The sequence below is a fragment of the Salmo trutta genome, chromosome 26 (assembly GCF_901001165.1).
Source record: "Salmo trutta chromosome 26, fSalTru1.1, whole genome shotgun sequence".
Classification (NCBI taxonomy): domain Eukaryota; kingdom Metazoa; phylum Chordata; class Actinopteri; order Salmoniformes; family Salmonidae; genus Salmo; species Salmo trutta.
The window spans coordinates 10,028,870-10,054,558 of record NC_042982.1 but is presented as its reverse complement, the minus strand read 5'-3'; the positions used below and the strand labels follow the sequence as shown (position 1 = coordinate 10,054,558).

The 25,689-nt window shown below is 42.8% G+C and overlaps 1 protein-coding gene and 1 pseudogene across 1 annotated transcript; both read right to left on the bottom strand.

The window, feature by feature from the left end:
- Nucleotides 1-587: 587 nt before the first annotated feature.
- On the bottom strand, nt 588-25,266 carry LOC115163058 (cytochrome P450 2M1-like). The gene is made up of 9 exons (XM_029714651.1): nt 25,078-25,266; nt 6,642-6,804; nt 6,351-6,500; nt 3,015-3,175; nt 2,668-2,844; nt 2,267-2,408; nt 1,877-2,061; nt 1,585-1,726; nt 588-1,190 (listed from the first exon to the last, which is right to left on the bottom strand). Exons 1-9 carry the CDS (start codon nt 25,264-25,266, stop codon nt 1,000-1,002), a joined length of 1,500 nt encoding a protein of 499 aa, XP_029570511.1. The 3' UTR covers nt 588-999.
- On the bottom strand, nt 9,812-16,895 carry LOC115163059 (uncharacterized protein K02A2.6-like; annotated as a pseudogene).
- Nucleotides 25,267-25,689: the final 423 nt, after the last annotated feature.

Below are 25,689 nucleotides of genomic sequence, written 5' to 3'. Positions count from 1 at the left end.
CCAGGGGGTCTCTCTGACCCGGCCTGGACGTGGGGGGGAACAGCTCCTAACACATGGCCGACACATTGCTCCTAACACATGGCCGAGCCAGGGGGTCGCTCTGACCCGGCCTAGACATCTGCAGAGGGGGTTATAACATACACATTGTTAACGCTTCCCCCGGGTCGCTCTGACCCGGCCTAGACGCGGGGGAACAGCTCCTAACACATGGCCGAGCCAGGGGGTCGCTCTGACCAGGCCGAGACAACGGGAGGGCTAACACATGGCCGGGCCTGGGTCTCTCTGACCCGGCCTAGACGCGGGGGAACAGCTCCTAACACATGGCCGAGCCAGGGGGTCGCTCTGACCCGGCCGAGACAACGGGAGGGTTAAGAGGCAATGCAAAAATGATCCATCAAACGCATTTGGTGTGTCATCATAGTGGTCAGACTTGCGTTCAGCGTTCTGCTTCTGTGAAACAGATATTATATGTGTACATGAATATGGCAAATCTTGTGTCTACACTTAAGGCCAAAACGACAGTTATATGTGAGCAGGTAATCCGAACACAAAGCTCGCTTCTTAATGACAGGTCTGGACACACAAGATATTGTTTGAATCTGGCTGAAGTGTGCAGTACTATTTATTAGTTGAAGCAAAAGTTACAACCAAATGTTGAATACAAAGGCAGAATAACATAGTGACCCCCACAGTATACATAGTGTACAGTACCCCTAAGTGCTTTGCCAGTATAGATGTACAGTCCTAACAACACAGCAACCTACATAACAAGACCAATTTCAATTGCTTACATACATGAATGTGGACAGAAATTAGTCTTGAAATATCAACCCATACCTTAGAGATCCTACCTGAGGATAATAGCAAGATACATACAACTCACTAACGCTTATATAGTTGTCTACAAGAAGAAAGTGGTAAATGTAAGGCTATGGCTACTGTATAATGACAAGCAGCTGCCTGTGAAGCTGAGCCTGTGACCTCTCCACAGTAAAGTGGTCACTCCTCAGTCCTGAGTTTGATGTAGCAATCATAGGAACGCGGCATGCGGCCAAAGCTGGAGCACGCTGGCTCGATGTTGATCTCTTCTGGAGGTTTGGTGCCGGTGAAAGTGAAGCGCTGCAGGAGAGAGGTAAAGAAGAGAAAGAGCTCCACTCTGGCCAGAGCCTCTCCAGGACACGCCCGCTTCCCTGAGGGAAAAGAGAAAGGAGAGAGGTCATTGTCAGTCAGCTGAGACTATAACTAAATTGAAGTTGACCAGAGGTTCTCAGGTTTCTTGTTAAGTTTTTTTAATGAGTGGGGAAATCCTAGGATGGTGGATCAGGCTAGCTCTACCAGGCTAGGAAAGGCCCAATCCTATCATATCTTTGAATGTTTTTTTGTGAATAGGATAGAGAGATACAGGATACAGATACAAGTTATTAGGAGAGCATGCTGAAAAGCAGATTCAAACCCATGCTGGCAGCAGAACAAAGTACATGAGCTCCAGAGAGGCAGCGGCTTAGACCGCAAGACCACCCCAGGCCTCTAGGTTTCTTGTTTTTAACTCACATAATCCACAAACTACTTGGAGCATGATCTTACCCACTCCAAAAGCAAAGAATCCATCATTTTTTTTAAAGACTCCATTTTCATCCAGGAAGTTCTCTGGGTCAAACTCATCTGGGTTTTTAAACAATTTGGGATCAGCAAGCACAGAGGACAGCAGAGGCAGGACCATGGTACCCTGAAAGAATGACAAAATAACACCCTTCACTTGCTATGAAAAATGCAGTAAAATGTAAATCATCTTGTTTAAACAACAGTTCCACCACGTCAAACAAGATACAGTGAAATGTAACATTCAGTATTGGTACAGTTACATAATTGTGGTCACCTCTGGAATGTGGTAGTTGTAGAACTCTGTATCTCTCATCACTTTGTGGGGTACAGAGGTAGGACTGAGGTCCATGTATCTCTGGACTTCGTGAATGACAGCATCCGTGTAGGGCATTTTAACTCTGTCGTCAACCGTGGGTACTCTTGAGCCAATCACCTCGTCTATCTCCTTCTGAACACTCGCTTAGGAAGATTTAAGTCACACTTTACATTACGTTGCACTGATACTATGTACGGATTGTTGTTGGAGTTATTACATGTCACGACATCGTAATAACACATTTCAAACAATTCATAGTCTAGAAATATTCTTTTTTTGGATTACAGTGTTATCTAATAGGTTTAGGAGACTTGGACACAATCGATAAAGACTTGGGTAGCAGGGTACCTTGAATTTGAGGGAACTTTATCATCATCAGAAATGATTGTCTTAGGGTGGATGATGTGGTTTCTGTTCCAGCAGCAAACAGGCTCCATGCAGTCATCACCATATTATCATTGTTGAACTCAGTGTTGGGATCATCTTTGTCCTAAGAGAAGAGAATAAGTCACCATCAGTGATGCAAGTAAACAGCGACATCTGGTGGCTAGTTGTTGCCATCTCCACATACTTATTGCCACTAAATACGTTAGAAAACCAGACATTGGCCTCTCACTTGTCAATTCACTCATGATAGCCAAACTCACATAAGTGGACATGGATAGTATCTTAATTCCAGCCACATTCCATATTTTCATAATGTGTAAGAGGTTCAACCTCCAATGTGAGGATCATGCCGTGTTTTCTACCTCCAGCATTTTAACCAGGAAGGCCTCGATGAAGTCCTGCGGTTCAGAGGAGTCAAGGGTTTTAAGACGGATTTCTGCTTGCCCTTGTATGTAATCTTTGGCCTTGTTTACGATAGCAAACATCTCATGGTGATTGCCTGGAAAGCACCAAACAATTCTAGGGAACATGTTGTACATCTGAAAGAAAAGGAACGAAGGGGAAGGAAGGAAGGAAGGGGAGGGGTTTTGTTATTGAAAACAATGGCTTGGCCATTTTGTGCAATTACTGTGATAGAGCTTCAATTTAGCAGGGCGTTGAGAGCAATGGAAGATTCTATGAAAAGAGATGAGCTGAAAAGTTACTGTACCGCTCCAATAGGGCTGCTGAGGACATTGAAGTAGGCATCAACAGCCTTTTGGATGAGCTGAAACATTGGGTCGTCATTTTCAAACCTGTGCCCAAAGACTATGGAGCAGATCACATTGCCAACACAATTGCAAAGCAATTCTTTGGGATTGACAACTGAATCTAGATTAGAGAAGGAAGGCAAGAACACACAGATACTTTTAAAATACCTGATTGGTTATCCATATACAATATTGTGATGGTGAAACTTTTAGAAATAGCTGTGAGAAGCAACAATTACGTTTGAATAAAACACTAGATTTTCCATGTACTTTAACGTAAAATGGTACCTTTCCAATGACATGTTTAGCGTGAAAACCTTGCTGAAGATAATATACTGAGAATAATGTATACAGTTACACTGATTACAGAATAATGTATCTCAGTTACACTGATTACAAAACAAACGTTACCCCTAGGGTCCTGGAGGGAGATGCAGGTCCTGGCAAAGTGCTCTGTCTGGTTTTGAAGTGCCGAGGTTTAACCAATGGTGGACTTACCATTAGGCTCACATCAAGGGGCCTCGCTCGTGAGCTGGGCATAATATTTTTTGTTGTTGTAATTAATTCAATTGAACACTTGAGGCCCCCCCATGCGTGGCTCGAGCCCCCCCCCCCATGCGCCGCTCGAGGCCCCCCCCATGCGCCGCTGTTGGGGACTGATCAGCTCGTCGCTCTCATTCTGTCTTGCATCATCAGGTTGGTTCAGAAGCAGCAAAATCTGCAGGAAGCTTCAAAGTTGCAAGGGAAATTGGGAGGGAGAGGGGTTTTGCCTGGCCTCTGTGCGCAGGTTAATGAGGCCACATTGTTGGGGGGAAAAAAAGGCTTTGAAAAAAGTAAATCAATCCATACAGCTGAATAATAATTCATAGTACACCAATAACTTATTTCCATACATATATTTCATATCAATATAATCCAAGTTTCTCATAATAGTAGAAACAAGTGTTATTAATCACCCACGTACAGGTTCATAATAATGGACCATTCCACCCTTACAGAGTTCCCGCAATATTATTGCAAAAGTAAGTTGTTGAAATTAAGCTGCAGCAATGAGGCACTTTCCGAGCAGGGCAGAGAAAAGAAAGGTCATTTCTTGTTAAAATTAAATCTTATATTCATTTTGTAAAAAGGACAGGTGCTGCTGATAATGCCATTGTGGTGGAGGCAGAGGACATGTATGTGTAGCCCATGTATCTGATGCTGTCTGGACAAAAATAGTATGGCATGTCATACTCTCTACATGGGATATTGGGCCTTTGGAAACCTTTCAGACCCCTTGACTTTTTCCACATTATGTTACAGCCTTGTTCTAAAATTGATTCAATTGTTTTTTTCACCTCATCCATCGACACACAATACCCCATAATGACAAAGCAAAAACAGGTTTAGAAATGTTAGCAAATTTATAAAAAATAAAAAACAAAAATATATAACTTACATACACCACCGTTCAAAAGTTGGAGGTCACTTAGAAATGTCCTTGTTTTTGAAAGAAAAGTAAATTTTTTGTCTATTAAAATAACGTAAAATTGTTCAGAAATACAGTAGAGACATTGTTAATGTTGTAAATGTTGTAGCTGGAAACGGCAGATTTTTTTAAGGAATATCAAAGTAGGTGTACAGAGGCCCATTATCAGCAACCATCACTCCTGTGTTCCAATGACAAACTTGGATTAGCTAACACAACATATCATTTTAAAAGGCTAATTGATCATTAGAAAACCCTTTTGCAATTATGTTAGCACAGCTGAAAACTGTTGTTCTGATTAAAGAAGCAATATAACTGGCCTTCTTCAGTTTCTTGGCAATTTCTCGCATGGAATAGCCTAAATTTCTCAGAACAAGAATAGACTGACGAGTTTAATCAGAAAGAAGCAATAAAACTGGCCTTCTTTAGACTAGTTGAGTATCAGCATTTGTGGGATCGATTACAGGCTCAAAATGGCCAGAAACAAAGAACTTTCTTCTGAAACTCATCAGTCTTGTTCTGATAAATGAAGGCTATTCCATGCGAGGAATTGCCAAAAAACTGAAGATCTCGTACAACGCTGTGTACTACTCCCTTCACAGAACAGCGCTAACTGGCTCTAACCAGAATAGAAAGAAGAGTGGGAGGCCCCGGTGTACAACTGAGCAAAAGGACAAGTACATTATAGTGTCTAGTATGAAAAACGCATGCCTCACAAGTCCAAAACGGGCAGCTTCATTAAATAGTACCTGCAAAACACTAGTCTCAACGTCAACAGTGAAGAGGCGACTCGGGATGCTGGCCTTCTTGGAAGAATCTTGGTTGTTATAAACTTCTAGAATTAAAAAAATTATGGAGGCCACTGTGTTCTTGGTAAACTTCAATGCTGCAGAAATTATTTGGTATCCTTCCCCAGATCTGTGCCTCGACACAATCCTGTCTCGGAGCTCTACGGACAATTCCTTCGACCTCGTGGCTTGGTTTTTACTCTGACATGCACTGTCAACTGTGGAACCTTATTTAGATAGGTGTGTGCCTTTCCAAATCATGTCCAATCAATTGAATTTACCACAGGTGAACTCCAATCAAGTTGTAGAAACATCAAGGATGATCAATGGAAACAGGATGCACCAGAGGTCAATTTTGGGTTTCATAGCAAAGGGTCTGAATACTTATAAGTATTTTTTTTGGTTTTTTTGTTATACATTTGCAACATTTTCCAAAAAACTGTTTTCGCTTTGTCATTACGGGGTATTGCCTGTAGACTGATGAGGGAAAAAATACTATTTAATAAATTGTAGAATAGGGCTGTAACGTAACACAATGTGGAAAAAGTCTAGGGGTCTGAATAGTTTCCGCGAGACAGAGGGGTGCTGTTTTGCTCGAATGCTTTCTCCGATGAGATAAATTCGCAAGAGGTTGAAACTAAGGAAAGTAAAGTAAAGTGAAGAAATGATGGTTAATAAATGAGTAATGGCCAGTCACTTGTATTAATTGTTTCATTCTGTATTATAGCATTCAAACCACATAATGCATACTGCACTTCATTTTTTAAACAAATAACTGAAACCGAAAACCGCAGTTATCTAATTGAAACGATCTCAAACATCAGTAATCCCTCAGCACTAAAAAGGTACATGTTTACAGGTAAATGACATGTCTATACTATAAAAACCCTGTACACCCCATGGGTTTTACTGTTACTATATTCTGCAATAAATCAGGTATCTTCAGTTTCTCACATTCCAACAACCTGAGTAATATTGCCCATAAAGTCATTATAAAATATATTTCAAAGGCAAGAAAAATACTAAGAAAAACATCCTACCTCCATATTCACTGAAGGCTTTCACCAGCATCTTAGCCTCTTCTTGGACACGTTCTTCGATGCTCCTGCGCCCCATCCCTAAGGTTTTCAGGGTCATCAGCGAGAACCTGCGAAGATCTTTTGATCTCTTCCCACTGCTCACCAACACCCCTACAGTAAACAGTATGACAGAAGCAAAGAGGAAGAATTAGAAAAGCATAAACCTAATGTAATGTAATTTCCACACAGACTGACTGTTGCAAGGACAATGACACCCAACCACTCCCATTTCTTTAAAAAAAAATCACCCACCATATCCTTTAGAGACTGTCATGATCACAGGGTAGTTGGCTCTGCCGCTGAACTCTTCTCCTTGTGTGACGAAAGCGTCCTTGATAGCCTGATAGCCAGAGATCACCACTACAGGTTTGGAGCCCAGCCATACAGTAAACACTGAGCCATACTTCTTACTGAGCTGAGGAGAGAAGAACCACAGGATTATAGTTAGGGAAGCAGTAGAGTGATGTCTCAGATCCCAGGTTTATATGGAGCACTGCTGACAGTCCTGGGATGTATGACATGGAAGTGAAATGATTGTGGCCTTGCTATTCCTTTGGATAAGTGGTGGAGAGACCCAAGAGAGCAAGAAATGCAGTAGCAAATTGATAGAGTACATTATACTCACTTAGATATCGAAAATGTGTCAAAATAAGTGTATTTATAGCATGTCATTTTATGTTCCCAACAGTAGCAGTGTGTGGGTAAAATCACTGAGGAAGTCGAGCCCCCCCAAGCCATATTACAACCTATGTGTTGTGATAATTGAATTATTTGCTCCATAACCTTTCAATTCATATGCCTTGTGATATACAGGCCTAAAGGCCGAGCCAATAAGAAGACCATTCAACCACACCTGTAAATGAGGACTTGGTGGACTGTATATTCTTTAGGTTAGGTTTACTTTATGTGTTCGCTCCCGTGTGCTGGTTGTAACATCCAGTTATTTAGATTTCTTATAAACATAAGCACTGAGGTCTGGGCTGTAACTGACAATTAACCTGTAAGTCTATGTGGTTGTTTTTTTGTTTATGTGTTTGCTATTTGGGGGAAATTATAAGACAAGTGGAACTACGTGGCTAATAACTGTTGTAACGAGGATCATTATCGTAGCAACACACCTTTGGAGTGAAGGCAATCCCGCGCTGGGTTAGCTAAATTTTCATGTCTTCGGGTGTAGTTCGTAAAGGTTGAAGTGTGTATGTTAGGATGGTAACATTCTAATAATTAAGGATGAAGCCTGAATTCATGCCAGGAATAATAAGTGTGAAGTTTTTGATTTCCTCCCTTCTGTAATAAGCAGCCAATGAGGTATTCTTCCTCTATTCATGTGTTTAATCTGATACTGTTATAGCTCCGGCTAAACTGTTTATGTATGTAAGCACTTCAGAGTTATACCAAGCTAATAAGTCACTCGTAAGACAAGAAGGTTGTAAGAGTGTGCTTAACTGTATTTGTGTATTTGCATTTACTTTATAGTTCTCACAGAAGGTGATCATTCTGACTAAAACTACAGAATAAAGCCGCCAGTTAAAATAATGGAACGGTTGTGCTCATGGTCACTGGAGGGAGCTACAGGGGCATTTGTATACTTTAGTTTAACTTTACTCAGAAGTATGCTGGTATTACACATGGCATATCACTCCCGCTGTCTAGCTACAGTAAAACATGGAACTGGAATCCCACAGTACCAATACACGGACTGAATTATGGTTTAATGTTCACTACATTACACTGGTAAAGGCACAGATGACAGACAGGTAGGATTCCAGTCGAGGTGGTTTAATAACGGTTAAGATGCACAGGCACAGAACAGCACTGCACAGTGTATGTAGTATGGATGGGATAAGGCACTTAGTGGTCTGGCAACTTGCTTCAACCAAAGTGTGTGTGTGTGTGTGGTCTGCAAGTAAAGAGATAAATACAGATACAATAGTAAATGACAGAATACAATCTCCAAATCACATCTCTTATAAACAATATGCATGGTTTAACATGACTATGATGACTTAATGCTATACAGGACCATACAGCGCAAAGGAAACTTGAATCTGACTGTACTCATTTGAGATCATAGGGGAGCCTACGCACCTGTACTTCAAAGCATACCACCATCATCTTCAGTACAAAGCTACAATTGCGCAATTAACTTGATTATCTCTAATCAGTGAAATAGGAGCTAATACCCATATAATGATGTACTATACACGTATACAATTACAGGGCATATAAACAACACACTGGGGGCATTACCCTAAACAAATACAGGGTTAAATGTCCGAAATGATGATAACCAAAACAGAGCTAGCCAGCGCACAATAGCTATAGTAGCTAGTGATAGAACCTACTAATTACCATAACCATAAATACAACATTATCGTCGCAGAGTGCATCTTCAGACATAAACACCTGAAAGATATGAAATATGTACTTACATATCAACAAGGACTTGGTTAACACAATGAAAGCTAACTGGTAGGAAAATAAGGATGGCTGGAACTTTCTCTCACTTGACTTCTCTCAAGGTGATCTTCTCTGAGCTGGAGATCGCCCAGCATGCTCTGCTCCACTTCACCAGTGGGCGGCACTTCAGCTCTGATATGATGAACTAACATTACTGATATGATTAACTACAAATACTTCACTGCCTTTTGTAAAACATCTTTGTTTTATCACAAAACCGGAGAGCAACCTCTCTCCAGTGAAGTCCACAAAGCATATTGCATGTACAGTAACAGACAAATACATGACCTACAGCATGGTCAAGCAAGTTCATGTTCCCAACATTTTCGCACCACTAAACAACAACTGATTTAGAACGACACAATTACCACAAATCGCAAAGAAAACAGTAGCTATTCCAGCACCATTTCAACTTCAACATTTCAGCATCATCAAATCACCTCTGCTTAGTCTAATACAGTAACAACTAAAAGATACCAAAAACAATTTAGTCCAATCAACATAAGCTAAATATGACGTGGCTGTCCATGGTTCTGATTTCTGGCCTTTGTGCAAGTAGAAAAATATGTTGACTCACCCTACTTATAGAGAAACGCCAATGCCATCGATGTGGTTAGCTTTTAACAGTTAGGACCGCTATTTCTTGTCCCGGAATCCGTCTGAACCGACAGGTTGAAGTCTGCTTGACAGAGCCACTAACCTAGCTAAGCTGCTAGCCATCAAGCTAACGAAGTTAGTCCAAGACAAGTTTTACAATGGAGCCCTCTTTGTCTGGAGAACGGTTCCAGCGCTGTAGGAGCTGAAACTACTACGCTTTGTTTAGAAACAAACTGGATCACTCCCGAGTTACAATATGGCAATTTTTTGTTTGATGAGGATTATAGGCTTGAGCATTTTATGATGGCGCCAGAGGGGATGGCTGCAGTCTTATCGGCTTTTAACCAACCATGCTATGTTGTTTGTTTTTTCGCGTTGTTCGTAACTTGTTTTGTACACAATGTTGCTGCTATCGTCTCTCATGACCGAAAAGAGCCTCTGGACATCAGAACTGTGATTACTCACCTCAGATTAGACAAAGAGTTTTTCTTCAATGAGTCGGGCGGGAGGGATATACTACAGACACCCGACCAGGACCAGATCCCCGTCATTCGCTGGAGAAGGAAACGGTGACTTTGCAGAAAAAAATCAGGGTGCCTTGTGAAGATCAGACCACGAGTGGCTAATCTGTCTTTGCCTTCCGTCCTGGTAGCTAACGTTCAATCGCTGGAAAATAAATGGGACGAACTGAAAGCACGTATATCATACCGACGGGACATTAAAAACTGTAATATGTTTCACTGAGTCGTGGCTGAACAACGACATTAAGAACATACAGCTGGCAGGTTATACACTCTATTGGCAAGATAGAACAGCAGCCTAGTAGAGTATCTCATGAAAATCTGTAGACCACACTATCTACCTAGAGAGTTTTCATCTGTATTTTTCGTAGCTGTCTACATTCCACCACAGACCGATGCTGGCACTAAAACCGAACTCAATGAGCTTTAAACCGCCATAAGACAACAGGAAAATGCTCATCCGGGAGGCGGCACTCCTAGTGACCGGGGACTTTAATGCAGGGAAACTTAAATCAGTTTTACCTCATTTCTATCAGCATGCTAAATGTGCAACCAGAGGGGAAAAAGTTCTAGACCACCTTCACTCCACACAGATGTGTACAAAGCTCTCCCTCGCAGTCCATTTGGCAAATCTGACCATAATTCTATCCTCCTGATTCCTGCTTACAAGCTAAAATTAAAGCAGGAAGCACCAGTGACTCACTAGAGGGTAGTGCGTACGGCCCAGTACATCACCAGGGCCAAGCTTCCTGCCATCCAGGACCTCTATACCAGGTGGTGTCAGAGGAAGGCCCTAAAAATGGTCAAAGACTCCAGCCACCCTAGTCATTGACTGTTCTCTCAGCTAACGCACGGCAAGCGGTACCGGAGCACCAAGGCTAGATCCAAGAGGCTTCTAAACAGCTTCTACCCCCAAGTCATAAGACTCTTGAACAGCTAATCAAATGGCTACCCAGACTAATTGTATTGCCCCCCCTCTCTTCTACGCTGCTGCTACTCTGTTATTATCTATGCATAGTCACTTTAATAACTCTACCTACATGTACATATTACCTCAACACCGGTGCGTGACAAATAAAATGTCATTTGATTTGAGGTAGCTTCCTTTATCACACATGTCGCCAGTGTTGTGGAAAATGTTCAATCAAATACTTCTCAGATACCGGAGCTTGTAAATTCAATTAGACTTTATTACAAAAGTAACAGAAGCCGAGCAGTTCCATGAAACAACTGAATCTTCATTCTTAGTACTTGGTTTTTATACAGTCTTACATAACGTCATCTCCCCACTTAACGAATCTTGTTGTCTTACTTAATTTCCATTCTCTTATTGGCTCAGACATTGGGTGCATAGATTCTATTGGTGGCGTGACATGCATACTCCTTAGCTAACGTTGCTGTCCAAAGGTCTTCACAAGTTCAGACCGATGTTGTCTATGTATGATTAACCCATGTCCGTGTCCAGTAGCCTTCACTCTGCTTACACATGTCTAATATTTAAACTTAGCGATTATTCTTTCTACTTCAAAGAGAACAGTATAGTTACGGAGAATCACCAGATGACTGGAAAATTCTCCCACACCAGCCTACGTTAGAAACTGGGGAAAACGCACAGTGGAATGTTTCCTTCTCGCCAGCTGTGATTTTGGTAACAAATGTTCCTGGTGCAAAAACAATGTCCTATCAAGGAGCTCAAGTAAATGACATTACTAAGCTGCTCCCGAATGTACTACTTCCGGAGATGGAAATTGATTCTATCGTAGTCCATGTGGGTTTTAAATGAAATTATGAAGGGCAGCTCTGAAGAATTGTGTAGTATCCTTAGACTTCTAAGATTGATGACTCATGAGACGTAAGTATGGTTTAGTATTTAAGTGTAACTTAGAATTACATGCTCTAATGCACCTGGCTTAAACTACCTGAAGCTTTCTTAATCACAGTTATATAGGCAGACATAGGAAATAGCTACGGATAGCGGGAAACAAACCCCCATCTTGAGTCAATACTGCCATCTATGGGTAAACATAAATATACCAGGTTACTACATTCCCCCTTTAAAGCTAATAACCCAACTTAATTCCTTTCTGAGCTATGCTATTTTCTAATTAACATTTTTTCAAACATCTGATCTGAAAAAGTCTGGCGGACGTCTCTCTCTAATAGAGCGTCTCAGAGGTGATGTAGCTGGTGCCACCAGATCTTCACCCCTTAATGGTGAAACAAAGTCCTTTTGTGGAGACTTCACAGGAGGAGGTCATCCCGGACCGGTGGTCTCAGGAAGTTGAACATTGTTGATCTCAGGTGGTTTGTCCAACTGCAACTCTGGGGAACGTTCCAATGTCCTGTCCTGTTCTTTGAAGAATTGATCCAGATCTCCGGATGGAACTGGAATTCGAGCTCGGATCTGATCCACGTGTCTCCTTAGTCTTTGTCCACTTCCGATGATCACAGTATAAGATACTGGACTTGAGCCATCCTCAATGGTAGCTGGAATCCATTTAGGACCAAACCCATAGTTTCTTGTATAGACATCATCTCCAGGTGAGAGACTTCTGAGTTTGGCTCAGTTGTCATGATTACATTTTTGATTCCATTGCTTTTGTTGTATTTTCAGGTCTGGTCTGATGAGATCCAAGGTTGACCTTAACCTCCTTGACATCAACATTTCTGCAGGTGACAACCCAGTTGTAGCTTGGGGAGTAATCCTGTAGCTAAACAAGAATCTTGACACCTTTGTTTCAATGCTGGGCCCTTACATCTTCCTCATCCCCTCCTTCAAGGTCTGAACCGCACGCTCTGCTAATCCGTTTGAAGATGGGTGAAAAGGGGCCGACATTACATGCTGAATTCCATTTTGTTTCATGAAACTTGTGAATTCAGTGCTTGTAAAACAAGTAGCATTGTCTCTAACCAACATGTGAGGCAATCCCATAACACTGAAGCTTTGTCTCAACTTCTCAATCGTAGCGTACCATGTTGACGTGTTCATGGGGTAAACATCCATCCACTTTGAATGAGAATCAATCAGCACAAGGAACATTTTTCCTAGGAAAGGTCCAGCGTAGTCCACATGTAGTCGTGTCCATGGCTTTTGGGCATTCCCATGGATGTAATGGCACGGTGGGGGGTGACTTCCTGTTACTCTGACATCCTGCACACCGGCTGACCTCATTTTCCACATCATGGTCAATTTTTGGCCACCAGACGTATGACCTCGCTAGGCCTTTAATTCTCGACATACCTGGATGTGACTGATGCAACAACTTCAGTAGCAGAACCCGCCCTTGTGGTGGGATAACTACTCTGGAACCCCACAGAACACATCCATCTCCAACACTCAATGCCAAGCAGCGAGTGTAGTAAGGCATGATCTGAGGCTCTGTCAGTGTAGGCAATCCTTTCAGGAAAAATTCATGCACTTGTGATAGCGTCACATCCTTTGAAGTCCATTGCCTTATTTTTGCTGTGTTCACCGGTGCATCATCCAACACATCGATCATCAAAACCTGGTCATTTTCTTCTTCCTGAATGATGATTTCTGGAAGGGGCAGCCTACTCAGAGCATCAGCATTCCCATGGTATCTACCTGGTTTGTAAATTATTCTGTACACTCAAGCCCTGACCCACACAGCCCAATGTTGAACTCTTGGAGAGACCATTTGTGGTACTGGCTTTTGTTCATGGAACATAGAGATCAGAGGCTTATGGTCGGTCACAATAGTGAATGTTCTCCCGTATAAGTACTTGTGGAATCTCTGTATTCCGAATATGACAGCCAGTCCTTCCTTGTCCAGCTGGGAGTACTTTTTCTCCGCTGGCGACAACGTTCTTGACATGAACCCAATAGGTTTCTCTGCACCATTCTCCATCCGGTGTGATAGCACCGCCCCCACACCATACGATGAGGTATCACACGATAAGATGAGATCTCTGTCTGCTGAGTAGTGCACTAGTACTTCAGCTGATTTCAGTAACACCTTTGACTTTGCAAAAGCTTCTTCCTGTCTTTCTGACCATTTCCAGGCTATGTCCTTAACAGTTGATGCAGAGGAGCTAAGAGGGTAGAGAGGTTCGGGAGGAAGCGATTATAATAATTCAGTAAGCCTAGATAGGCTTTCAGCTCTCTAACGTTTGTCGGAGCTGGAGCTTACACAACAGCCCTCACTTTAGCTTTGACAGTGTGTAACCCCTTGGCATCCACCTTGTGACCCAGGTACTGCACTTCATCAGCTAACAGTGTACACTTGCTCCTCTTCAGCCGGAGACTGGCGTCCTCCATCCTCCTCAAAACGTCACCTAAGTTTCTGAGATGCTCCTCCTTCGTGACTCCCGTGACAAGAATGTCGTCGAGGTAAACTGCTACCTTGGGTATGCCCTGCAGAATTCCCTCCGTTGTGCTTTAGAAGATAGTTGGTGCAGAAGACACCCCGAAAAGTAAGCGTTTATAGGTAAACATCCCTCTGTGGGTGTTTATGGTCAGGTACTTCTGTGAAACTCATTAGCACTTGCTGATATGCGTGACTCATGTCCAGTTGTGAACTGTTGCCCTCCGGTTAACGTTGAAAGCAAATCCTCCACTTTGGGTATGGGGTACTGCTCCAGAAAGGAAACTCTATTTACAGTCAGCTTATAGTCACCGCATAGTCTGATTATACCATCTGGTTTTAGTATAGGAACAACTGGTGCTGCCCACTCAGAAAACTTGACAGGTATGATTATATCCTCTGCTAAGAGTCTCAATTTCCACATCCACTTTAGGCTTCATGGCATATGGAACTGATCTTGGCCTATAGAATCTGGGAGTAGCATCAGCAGCATCATGAATGGTAGCTTGGACCCCTTTTAATGTCCCTAGCTCTTCTTTGAAAACACACTCATGCTTTGAAAGCACCTGCTGTAGTGTCAATGTCTCTGTGGTGACATGTTTGATTTCATCCCAGTTCAATTTTATTTCCTTCAACCACCCACTTCCTAGTAAGCTGGGGCCAGTACCATCCACTACTAAGAGAGGCAGACTTCTCTTTTGTCCTTGATATTCCACTTGAACATCAGCAACTCAAATCACAGTGATCTTCTCCCCTGTGTACGTTTTGAGTTTAATGGGGGTGTCTCTCAGTTTAGGCACTTCAACGTTTTTCCACTTCATATAGAATTGGGACCTTTTCATCAGTGTGACACTACATCCTGTGTCTAGTTCAAACGGTACCTTAAATCCATTTATTCCCATTTACACAATGAAAGGCTTCACCTTTTTCATATTCGCCCCCTGTACACTGTACATTGAGAATGCTTGCTCTGCGTCTGCGGTAGCTAGAGCTTCTGGAGGTATTCGGTTTCAGTCCGTTCTCTTTTCTGCAGCCCGAGGCTTTTTTTTTTATTGCGGCACGCCCTCGCATGTGGCCTATTATCCCACATGCATAACACATTTTTTGTTTGAATTTACAGTCAAACGCTGCGTGTTTGCCTTTGCAACGATAACAGTCTCTATAGGCTGCTGCTTTCCGTTCTTTGAAATTCAACGCACTCAGAGCTGCTCTTTTTTACTGTATAGCACGCAGTTGCGCCCCTTGTCTGCAATTCCAGTGCATTTCTATTTGCGGATTCCATGGCCTGGGACAGTTTAAATGCATTCTCAAATGTGAGATTAGGCTCTGATAACAATCGTATTTGTATCCTGTCATCATTAATCCCAGCCGATCGCGTAGCATTTGCGCTAATGTATTCCCATAGTTACAGTCCAGTGCTAGTTCTCTCAACTCAGCCACATATTCCACCACTGATTCGGTAGGTTCTCATGAGCGAATCAAACTTGAATCTTTGTACTCTCTCACTGGGTTTGAAGTGATTTTTTTAATAGCTCGACTAAATCTATGAATTACTCTTCTCCTGGTTTATCTGAGCTCAACAGGTTTCTCATTAAGCTGTACGTCTGTGCACCGACAACCTTTATGAGTATGGATTTCTGTATAGCGGCATCAGTTATTTCATTAGCAGCAAAGAAATGTTCCATTATTTCACAGTACTCCTCCCATTCCTGATTTTTAGGATCAAATGGTGGTAGCGAGCCTATTTTTGCCAAAGCCATCTTTTCCGATTCTTTCTCCCCTCACAGTCAATAATTTGTCCTACCCGTATCCAGGGAATCAATCCTTCAGAATCTTCCACCGCTCAAGTGAGTCTCACATCCAGCATCGCACGCCAAACACAACGCCGTTCTCTATAGTTATCCTCATCGCCAAATATGTAGTATCCTTGGAGACTTCTAAGATTGATGACTCATGAGACGTAAGTACGGTTTAGTATTTAATTGTAACTTAGAATTGCATCCTCTAAACATAAATATACCAGGTTACTACAAATTGAAACGGGATTTTAGAGCTGATTGACTCTCTGCTAGGCACTAATAAAAAGACCCATCATATCTGGCCCTGTTCCCTCTCTGAACCATGACATTGAGTGTTTTAGCAGGATTCTCACTCTTCACAACTGGCTACGTGATTATTGCAGCTCAATGGGTGTAACTTCTGTTGACAATCTCGATACCTTTTGGAAACAAAAAACGTTTTATAAAGAGGATGGGATCCACCCAAAGCATTTGTGTTCATGGATCCGTTCACAGCATTATAAGGTTGTGTTGAGACAATGACTTACCCAAGCCCAGCTCAGTTAATCCCTACCATTGTGTCGTTGAGTCGTCATAATGCTTTAGCAAATGTACATTATACCAGGGACGTTGGTAGACACAATGTAAGTAACCTAATTTATGACCCTCTAATTGCCATGAATGCCTCTGGTGATCCTACAGGTATTGTATACAGCAATCATGTGCCTATTGACCAGATGTATGCTGTTGGCAATGAGGCGGTGTGCCCTACTAAGAAGTCCACTGTGTGCAGCTCACCCTGTACTAATATAAATAACATGAGAATATCTACTTCTGCTAAACTTCCCAGTAAAGCAATGAAAACAAGCAAGCATCCAGAAAAGAGCTCAGAATAGCCCACGTTAACATATGTAGCTTAAGAAACAAAGTTAATAATAATAAAATGAATAACTTGCTAGTAACAGATGACATTCATATTTTGACTATCTCTGAAACTCACTTGGATAATATCTTTGATGATACAGTGGTAGCAATACAAGGTTTTAACATTTACAGAAAAAACAGAAATGTGAATGGTGGAGGTGTTGCTGATTATATTCAGAACCACATTCCTGTAAAGATTAGAGAGGATCTCCTGTTAAATACTGTTGAAGTAATATGGCTACAGGTTCATCTGCCTCACCTAAAGCCCATTCTTGTGGGAAGCTGCTTTAGACCACCAAGCGCTAACAGTCAGTATCTGGATAACATTTGTGAAATGCTTGATAATGTATGTGAAATGAAAAGAGGTATATGTTACGGAGTCTAGTTGATAGGCAATCGACTAGCCGGACTGTTCCCCGGACTCCGCGTGTAGGGATTTGTACAATGCATGAACAAGGCTATTGAACTAGACATTGGTGTCTGTCTTTATTACTTTATCCAATATATCATACTGAAACATGGTATCAGAAGTGGCTCGAAAACCACACGTTTGTTATTTTTGTAGCTAAGTACAGTATAGGCGCGGTTACGTTCCATATGCGAACACACGCCGATTCCTACTCACAACACTGATCAACTAGTTGTTAGCTGGTTAGCTAGCATCACTACCTTCCTCGATGACTAAAGGCAAAGAAATCTCCTATTCCATCGCTATGGCAGCGAACATTCCGCCACCAAATCCCATGGTTCTCACAGGGGACTGGAATACTAATTGGGACAATTTTAGGGATGAATTCGAGGACTATGCGCTGGCGACCGGTCTACATGAGAAACCCAACGAGGTACAAGCGGCAACTCTGAGGAGTTTAATGGGCAGCGAATGCAGGCATATCTACCGGCACAATCTCACCCTCACAGCGCGACAACAGTGTGATGCAAAGGCTATACTGGATGCATTGGAGAATTACTTCAAACCCGCCAGAAACGTAATTTACGAGCGGTTCGTTTTCGGAAGCTGCAAACAGGAAGAGGGTGAGTCAGTACACAACTTTGTAACCCGTTTGAGAGAAAAATCCGCCACTTGTGAATACGGGGGATTGAAAGATGAATTGATTCGTGACAAAATAGTACTGGGAATTGCAAATGAGGATACACGCCGGCGTCTACTGAGAGAAGAGGGACTTAACATTAGTAATTGCCATCGAAATGTGCCGCACTGCCGAAGTCACTGACATGAGAATGAGAGCAATGGAAATCGAAACTCCACGCTCCAACGTTGATACTATTCACGCTGTTGCTAGGCAGACATTCAGGCAAAACCAATCGAGGCAGAGTAATTCACCACGAACGGTGAACACAGAGAGCCCAGTAGCATGTAAATACTGTGGGAATACGCACACACGTGGCAAAGAGCACTGCCCTGCCTATGGAAAACCATGCAGAGCTTGTGGAACTAATAATCACTTTGCAAAAGTGTGTCTCAAAAGCAAAAGAAGGGTGAGTGAGGGCAAGATTCACTGTGTTGATGACATCACTCCATGTTCAGAGCTGAACAGTGAAAGTGACATTTACATGCATGAATCCATTGGGGCTGTACACTCAAGAGGGAAGAAATGGTTTGTGACACTACGATTACACAACAAGCAACAACAATGTCAACTGGATTCCGGTGCTACATGCAATGTAATGAGCTACAAAGACAAAATCAATCTGGCACCTGACACACATCTATTGCCCAGCGACACTAGACTAAAGCTGTACTCAGGAGAGCTAATGAGCTCTATGGGCACCTTTGAGACCGAATGTCTTATTCGGGGACGCAAACACAAGCTGGAGTTTGAGATTGTGAAAACCAGTCAACATCCTCTCCTCTCAGGCTCTACATGCGAATGCCTGGGACTGATGCAGTTCACTGTACCAAATGACCTGCACGTTGTGGATCATGTCCAGCATGGACCCCTGTCCAAAGAACAACTACTCAGCAGATATGACGATGTATTCAACATGCCCGTTGAATCAGTGCCTGGGGAGGTACACTTTGAAGTGGATGAGAGCATCACTCCAGTCCAGTGTGCTCCTCGCAATGTGCCCATTGCAATGAAAGTGGCTGTGAAGGCCCAGCTGGACAAGTATGAGGCCGATGGCCACATGACATCTGTGACCGAACCAACTGACTGGATCAGCAATATGGTCATAGTGAAAAAACCAGAGAAGCTGAGGGTCTGCATCGACCCAAAGCATCTGAACCAAGCACTGAAACGATCCCACTACATCATGCCGACACTAGAGGATGTCCTCTACAAGCTTCCCAAGGCCAGGATTTTCACCTTGGTGGATGCCCGAGATGCATTCCTTCAATGCAAGCTGGACGAAGAAAGCAGCTTCATGACTACCTTCTGGACCCCCTGGGGTCGGAAACGCTGGCTCAAGCTCCCGTTTGGTGTCTCAGTGGCACCTGAGATATACCAACGCAAGCAGCACGAGTTACTGACTGGGCTCAAGGGCATTGAACCCATCGCCGATGATGTCCTGATCGTAGGCTGTGGTGACACAGACGATGAAGCAGAACGCGACCACGATGTGAAGCTCCTGGCACTGATGGAGCGCTGTCGATCAGTTAAGCTTCGTCTTGGCCTGAAGAAGCTACAGTTCAAGGTGAAAGACGTTCACTTCCATGGCCACATTCTTTCAGCAAAAGGCCTGAAGCCGGACCCAGACAAGGTCCGAGCGATCCTCGACATGCCAAACCCATCTGATGCAAAAGGCGTACAGCGTCTCATCGGTTTTGCAAACTATCTTGCAAAGTTCATGCCACACCTATCAGCAGTCTGTGAGCCTCTGCGCCGGTTGCTGGACAAAGACACACCATGGCACTGGCTACCCAAGCACGAGGCCGCGGTACAGGAGATGAAATCTCTGGCTTCATCCATGCCAGTGTTGCGCTACTACGACGTCACGAAGCCTGTCACAATCCAGAGTGACTCCAGCCAAAGGGGACTTGGATGCTACCTTATGCAGGAAGGCCAACCCGTTGCGTTTGCCTCGAGAGCGCTCACCCCCACCGAACAGAACTATGCACAAATTGAGAAAGAGTGCCTCAGCATCGTCTTCTCCTGCCAGCGATTCCATCACTACTTATATGGTCGAGAGCTGGTCACCGCTGAAACTGACCACAAACCACTCATTGCCATATTCAGTAAACCTCTCCTCAACGCGCCCAAGAGGCTTCAAAGCATGCTCCTGACTCTGCAAAACTACAGCCTGAAGGTCATTTACAAGTCAGGACCAGAGATGTACATCAGCGACACACTGAGCAGGGCAACGGCACAATGTACAGGCAGAGGCATTGCCTATCAGCGGCAGGCCATCCGTTCGCTACAGCAGGAACAACAAGATGTTCAACAGATCAATCAGGCAGACTACTTAAACGTCACAGATCACCGCCTAGCCCAGATCAGGCAACACACTGACAAGGACAAACACCTACAATCACTGAAGTCCATGGCTCTCGCAGGTTGGCCATACCTGAAAGAGGAGACACCTTTCACAGTGAGAGAATACTGGACCTTTCGAGATGAGATCAGCGTGCAAAATGGCGTCTTGTTCAGAGGCCAGAAGGTCATTATTCCCAAATCACTACGTCCAGAGATGCTTACCCGCATACACTCCAGTCACGTTGGAGGTGACGCATGCTACCGCCAGGCTCGTGAAACATTATACTGGCCAAACATGCAAGCAGAAATTAAAGACTTTGTCAGCAACTGTACCACGTGCAACGAGTACGCTCATGAACAGCAAAAGGAAACCATGATGTCACACGAACTACCCACAAGGGCCTGGCAAATCGTCAGCATGGACTTATTCAGCCATAGACAAAAGGACTATCTTCTCATTGTTGGTCACTACTCTGACTTTTGGGAAATTGAACTGCTCCCTGACTTGTCTGCAGAAACGGTCATAAAGCGCTGCAAGGCGCAGTTTGCCAGGCAAGGTCAGCCTGACAAGGTAATCACGGACAATGGCCCACAATTCACTGCACAGTTCAAGCGTTTCGCCTCAGAATGGGAGTTTGACCACGTGACCTCCTCTCCAAGACACCCAAAAGCAAATGGCAAGGCAGAGTCAGCTGTCAAGATTGCAAAAAACCTGTTAAGCAGGGCCGCGCGCGACAGCAACGACCCATGGAAAGCGATCTTACAGTGGAGGAACACACCCACCGAAAACATGGACAGCAGCCCAGCACAACGCCTTCTGTCCAGACGTCTGAAGACTGCCATCCCCGTAGCTAACAAGCTACTTGAGCCCTGCGTCATGGTTGGCGTCACGGACAAACTGCGTCACAGAAAGCAGCTCGCTAAGTGCTTCTACGACCGGACTGCTCGAGACCTACCAGAGCTGGAGGTGGGTGAAACGATAAGGATGAAACCGCTGCCGGGAGACCACACAGGACTTTGGAGGCTGGGCACGTTCCTACAGAGAGTTGCACCACGCTCTTACCTGGTGGATGTTGGTGGCTCCCTCTATCGTCGCAATCGGGTGGATCTGCGCGTAGCAGAGCAGACAAACCAGAACACGCCATACACTCACCTAGATGAGCTGGATCACAGTCCAGGCCTAAGGGTAAGAGGTGCAGAATTGAGACATGAGCCAACTGAAGGTGAGGCTTCTACCCCACCAAGCTCTCCAGCTCGTGGCCCTAATCCTACCCCTGTCAGAGCCCATACTTACTCACGGGTGGGTCGGCTGTGCAAGCCACCGGACAGGCTTACTCTGTAAGCAAGAGACTGTGTTAACTTGTCCTCCTGTTTATTTAAAAAAAAAAAAAAAAAAAATACATTTAAAAAGAAAGGAAGATGACAACTGAAGTAAAAAGAAAATGTCATGCGTTTTTAATTGTTATGACTTGATTGTTAAGAATTTAATGTTATGCTGTTATGTTTGCACTTTCTATTGAAAAGGATGATGTTACGGAGTCTAGTTGATAGGTAATCGACTAGCCGGACTGTTCCCCGGACTCCGCGTGTAGGGATTTGTACAATGCATGAACAAGGCTATTGAACTAGACATTGGTGTCTGTCTTTATTACTTTATCCAATATATCATACTGAAACAGTATATTTTCTGGGTGATTTAAATATTGACTGGCTTTCATCAAGCTGCGCACTAGTTCAGATTATCAGTCAACCTACCAAGGTAGTTACAAACAGCACAGAAATGAAATCATCAACATGTATTGATCAAATCATTACTAATGCTGCAGAAATAGGCTTGAAAGCAGTATGTCGATCCATCGGATGTAGTGAAAACAATATCGTAGCCATATCTAGGAAAATGAAAGTTCCAAAGGCTGGGCCTAATATAGTGTATACGAGGTCACAGAAAAAGTTGTAGTGATTCCTATGTTGATGTAAAGAATATTTGTTGGTCCGTGGTGTGTAATGAGGAGCAAACAGACGCTGCACTTGACAAAAGATCTTAAATTTGGACTCATCAACTCTAATTAACTTATCCTCTGCAGCATAGGTAACTCTGGGTCTTCCTTTCCAGTGGCGGTCCTCATGAGAGACAGTTTCATCATAGCGCTTGATGGTTTTTGCCACTGTACAAGAAACTTTCAACGTTTTTCGGATTGACTGACCTTTATATCTTACAGTAATGCTTATTTCAGCTACTCTTGCCACAATATGGATTTTTAACAAATAGGGCTATATTCTGTATACCACCCCTACCTTGTCACAACTGTCAATGGTGAGTGTAGCTGGTGCATGGAAGTCAGGCGCAGGAGAGCAGAGATGAGTGGACAAAGCACCTTACTGAGGCATTTAAATATGTATATATATATATATATACAGAACGCTAATAAATGCCCAACAAACAAGGGCAGCAGCACAAAGTACAATAACAAAGTACAAAGTACCGGCTGCCACAAAGCACGGGTGAAAAACAACACCCGGCGCAAACCAGACGGAAACGTATCAACCTGACAACAAACAATACCCCACACAGACATGGAGGGAACAGAGGGCTAAATACACATAGTAATGATGATGAAATGAAAACCAGGTGTGCAGAAAAACAAGACAAAACAAATGGAAAATGAAAGGTGGAGCGGCGATGGCTGGAAGACCGGTGACGTCGAACGCCGAACGCTGCCCGAACAAGGAGAGGGACCGACTTCAGGCAGAAGTCGTGACAACAACACAACTGATTGGCTCAAACACATTAATTAAGAAGGAAAGAAATTCCAAAAATTAACTTTAAACAAGGCACACCTGTTAATTGAAATGCATTCCAAGTGACAACCTCATGAAGCTGGTTGAGAGACTGCCAATATTGTGCAAAGCTGTCATCAAGGCAAAGTGTAGCTTCTTCGAAGAATCTCATATAAAACATATTTTGATTTGTTTTACACATTTTTTGTTTACTACATGATCCCATATGTGTTATTTCATAGTTTTGATGTCTTCTATTATTCATCAATGTAGAAAATAGTAAAAAAAATGAAAACCCCTGGAATGAGTAGCTGTGTCCAAACTTTTAACTGGTACTGTATATCTGAATTATGAAAGACAAGCACGGTCATTTTGAATTGCGTAAAGTGAGTTTGGAACAATGTTATACTCGTTTGGACCAGAGAGCATCAGACAGATGGCCTACAACTAGAGAGACAGAGGGGCGCTGTTTCGCTCGCTCAGATGCTTTCTCCTGTGAGATGCTTTCAGCCTCTTGCGAATTGAAGGGAAATTATGAAACACAGAGACGAAAGATTTAAAACAAAATAAATGTGTCAACATTTTTGGGAAGCCTGGCATCCCTTGGCATCCATGAATACACGCCACTGGACGTGTCTGTGTCTACTCTGTTTGACATCTGGGCATTGGAGGCCTCAGAGATAGAAATAACTTGCTTAGAAGGCACAGTCTGTACCTGTTGGTTAACTAGTAAATAATTAACAAGTTTATGGCAACCACAAATCTGTTCAACCAAAAGTTAACCGACAGTATAATGACCTCACATTATATAAAAAGTCCAAATTTGGCAAGATGTGACGTTAATTGTTACTATGTACTTCATTTTCATCACTGCATTTTACAGTAGTAGTAGTAAATGCAAAAAGGCTGTGGGTTTGAGCATGCAAACCAACACATGCACAAACAAGCAAATACAGTACCAGTCAAAAGTTGACACCTACTCATTCAAGGGTTTTTCTTTATTTTTATTATTTTCTACATTGTAGAATAATAGTGAAGACATCAAAACTATGAAATAACACATATGGAATCATGTAGTAACCAAAAAAGTGTTAAATCCAAATATATTTGAGATTTTTCAAAGTAGCCACCATTTGCCTTGATGACAGCTGTGCACACTCTTGGCGTTTTCTAGACCAGCTTCATGAGATAGTCACCTGGAATGCATTTCAATTAACAGGTGTGCCTTCTTGAAACTGAATTTTTAGAATTTCTTTCCTTCTTAATTTATTTGAGCTAATCAGTTGTATTGTGACAAGGTATTGGTGGTATACAGAAGATAGCCCTATTTGGTAAAAGACCTAGTCCATATTATGGCAAGATCAGCTCAACTAAGCAAAGAGAAGCGACAGTCCATCAATCCTTTCAGACACGAATGTCAGTCAATACGGAAAATGTCCTTGTCACAACACAACTGATTGGCTCAAAAGCAATAAGAAGGAAAGAAATTCTACAAATTAATTTATGGAATCGATATATATATATATATATATATATATATTTTTATATACACACACACTTTTTCAGTTCTCAAATACATGCATGTAGTATACTTTGGATGAATATTGTGAGAGGGGCAAGTCAATAAAAACGTACAGTAGGCTGGGAACTAAGCAGTCACATGAAAATAGTTAACTGCTTTGTTGGTACAATAACCAACACAGAAAATAATGTAAAACAAGAATAATCTAGCCTACATTTAGCTTGTATTAATGGAAATAATGAATTTTTGTTCTGTGGAAAAGTAATTAAATGTATATCCCATTCTACACCCTTATTCTATGTCTTTGACATAACCTTGCACACTGATCTAGCTGAAGTATTTGACTGACCTCCATGTAGAGCTTGTATGGCGCTTTCACATCCATTCCTAACAAGTTACCGAGCAGAGGAATCGGTGCAGGACCAGGAGGCAAACGTGAGTTGCTTTGTTTGCCTCGATTCATCCACAGTAAAATAATAACGACAAAGCCGATTGCAATAGACACAAAGTTCGTCTGCAAAATATGAAGTACATCCATCTTCAGTAGAGTCGAGGACAATGATCGCCTACGGAGTTAACAGAAAATCTGATATCAGAAAGCTTTATTTGCCCCTCCAAGTTCTGTACCGGGTCAGAGCCTTCTACCTCAAAAAGTGGATAGAAGTTGAACAATAGTTTGCACAATTGTGAGTTTCATCAGGGATGATCCATTATATCGACAAGAAAGCCGAGTGACAGCGCTAATATTGGGGGCGTTATATTAAGATGGACCGGTTTGAACCTGACAATGGCCCGGACGTCATCGAGCGAAAGCAGGGTGGGAGGAGCACCTATCTCAAACCAAATAGTTATATGTGCCGCTCGGTCATGTTCTCAACAAGGCAGCTTGGTGCATCGTCTCTTCTCCATAAAAAATACATGTTAGAACATTCGAACTCATTTCAATTGGGAAGACAAAGCG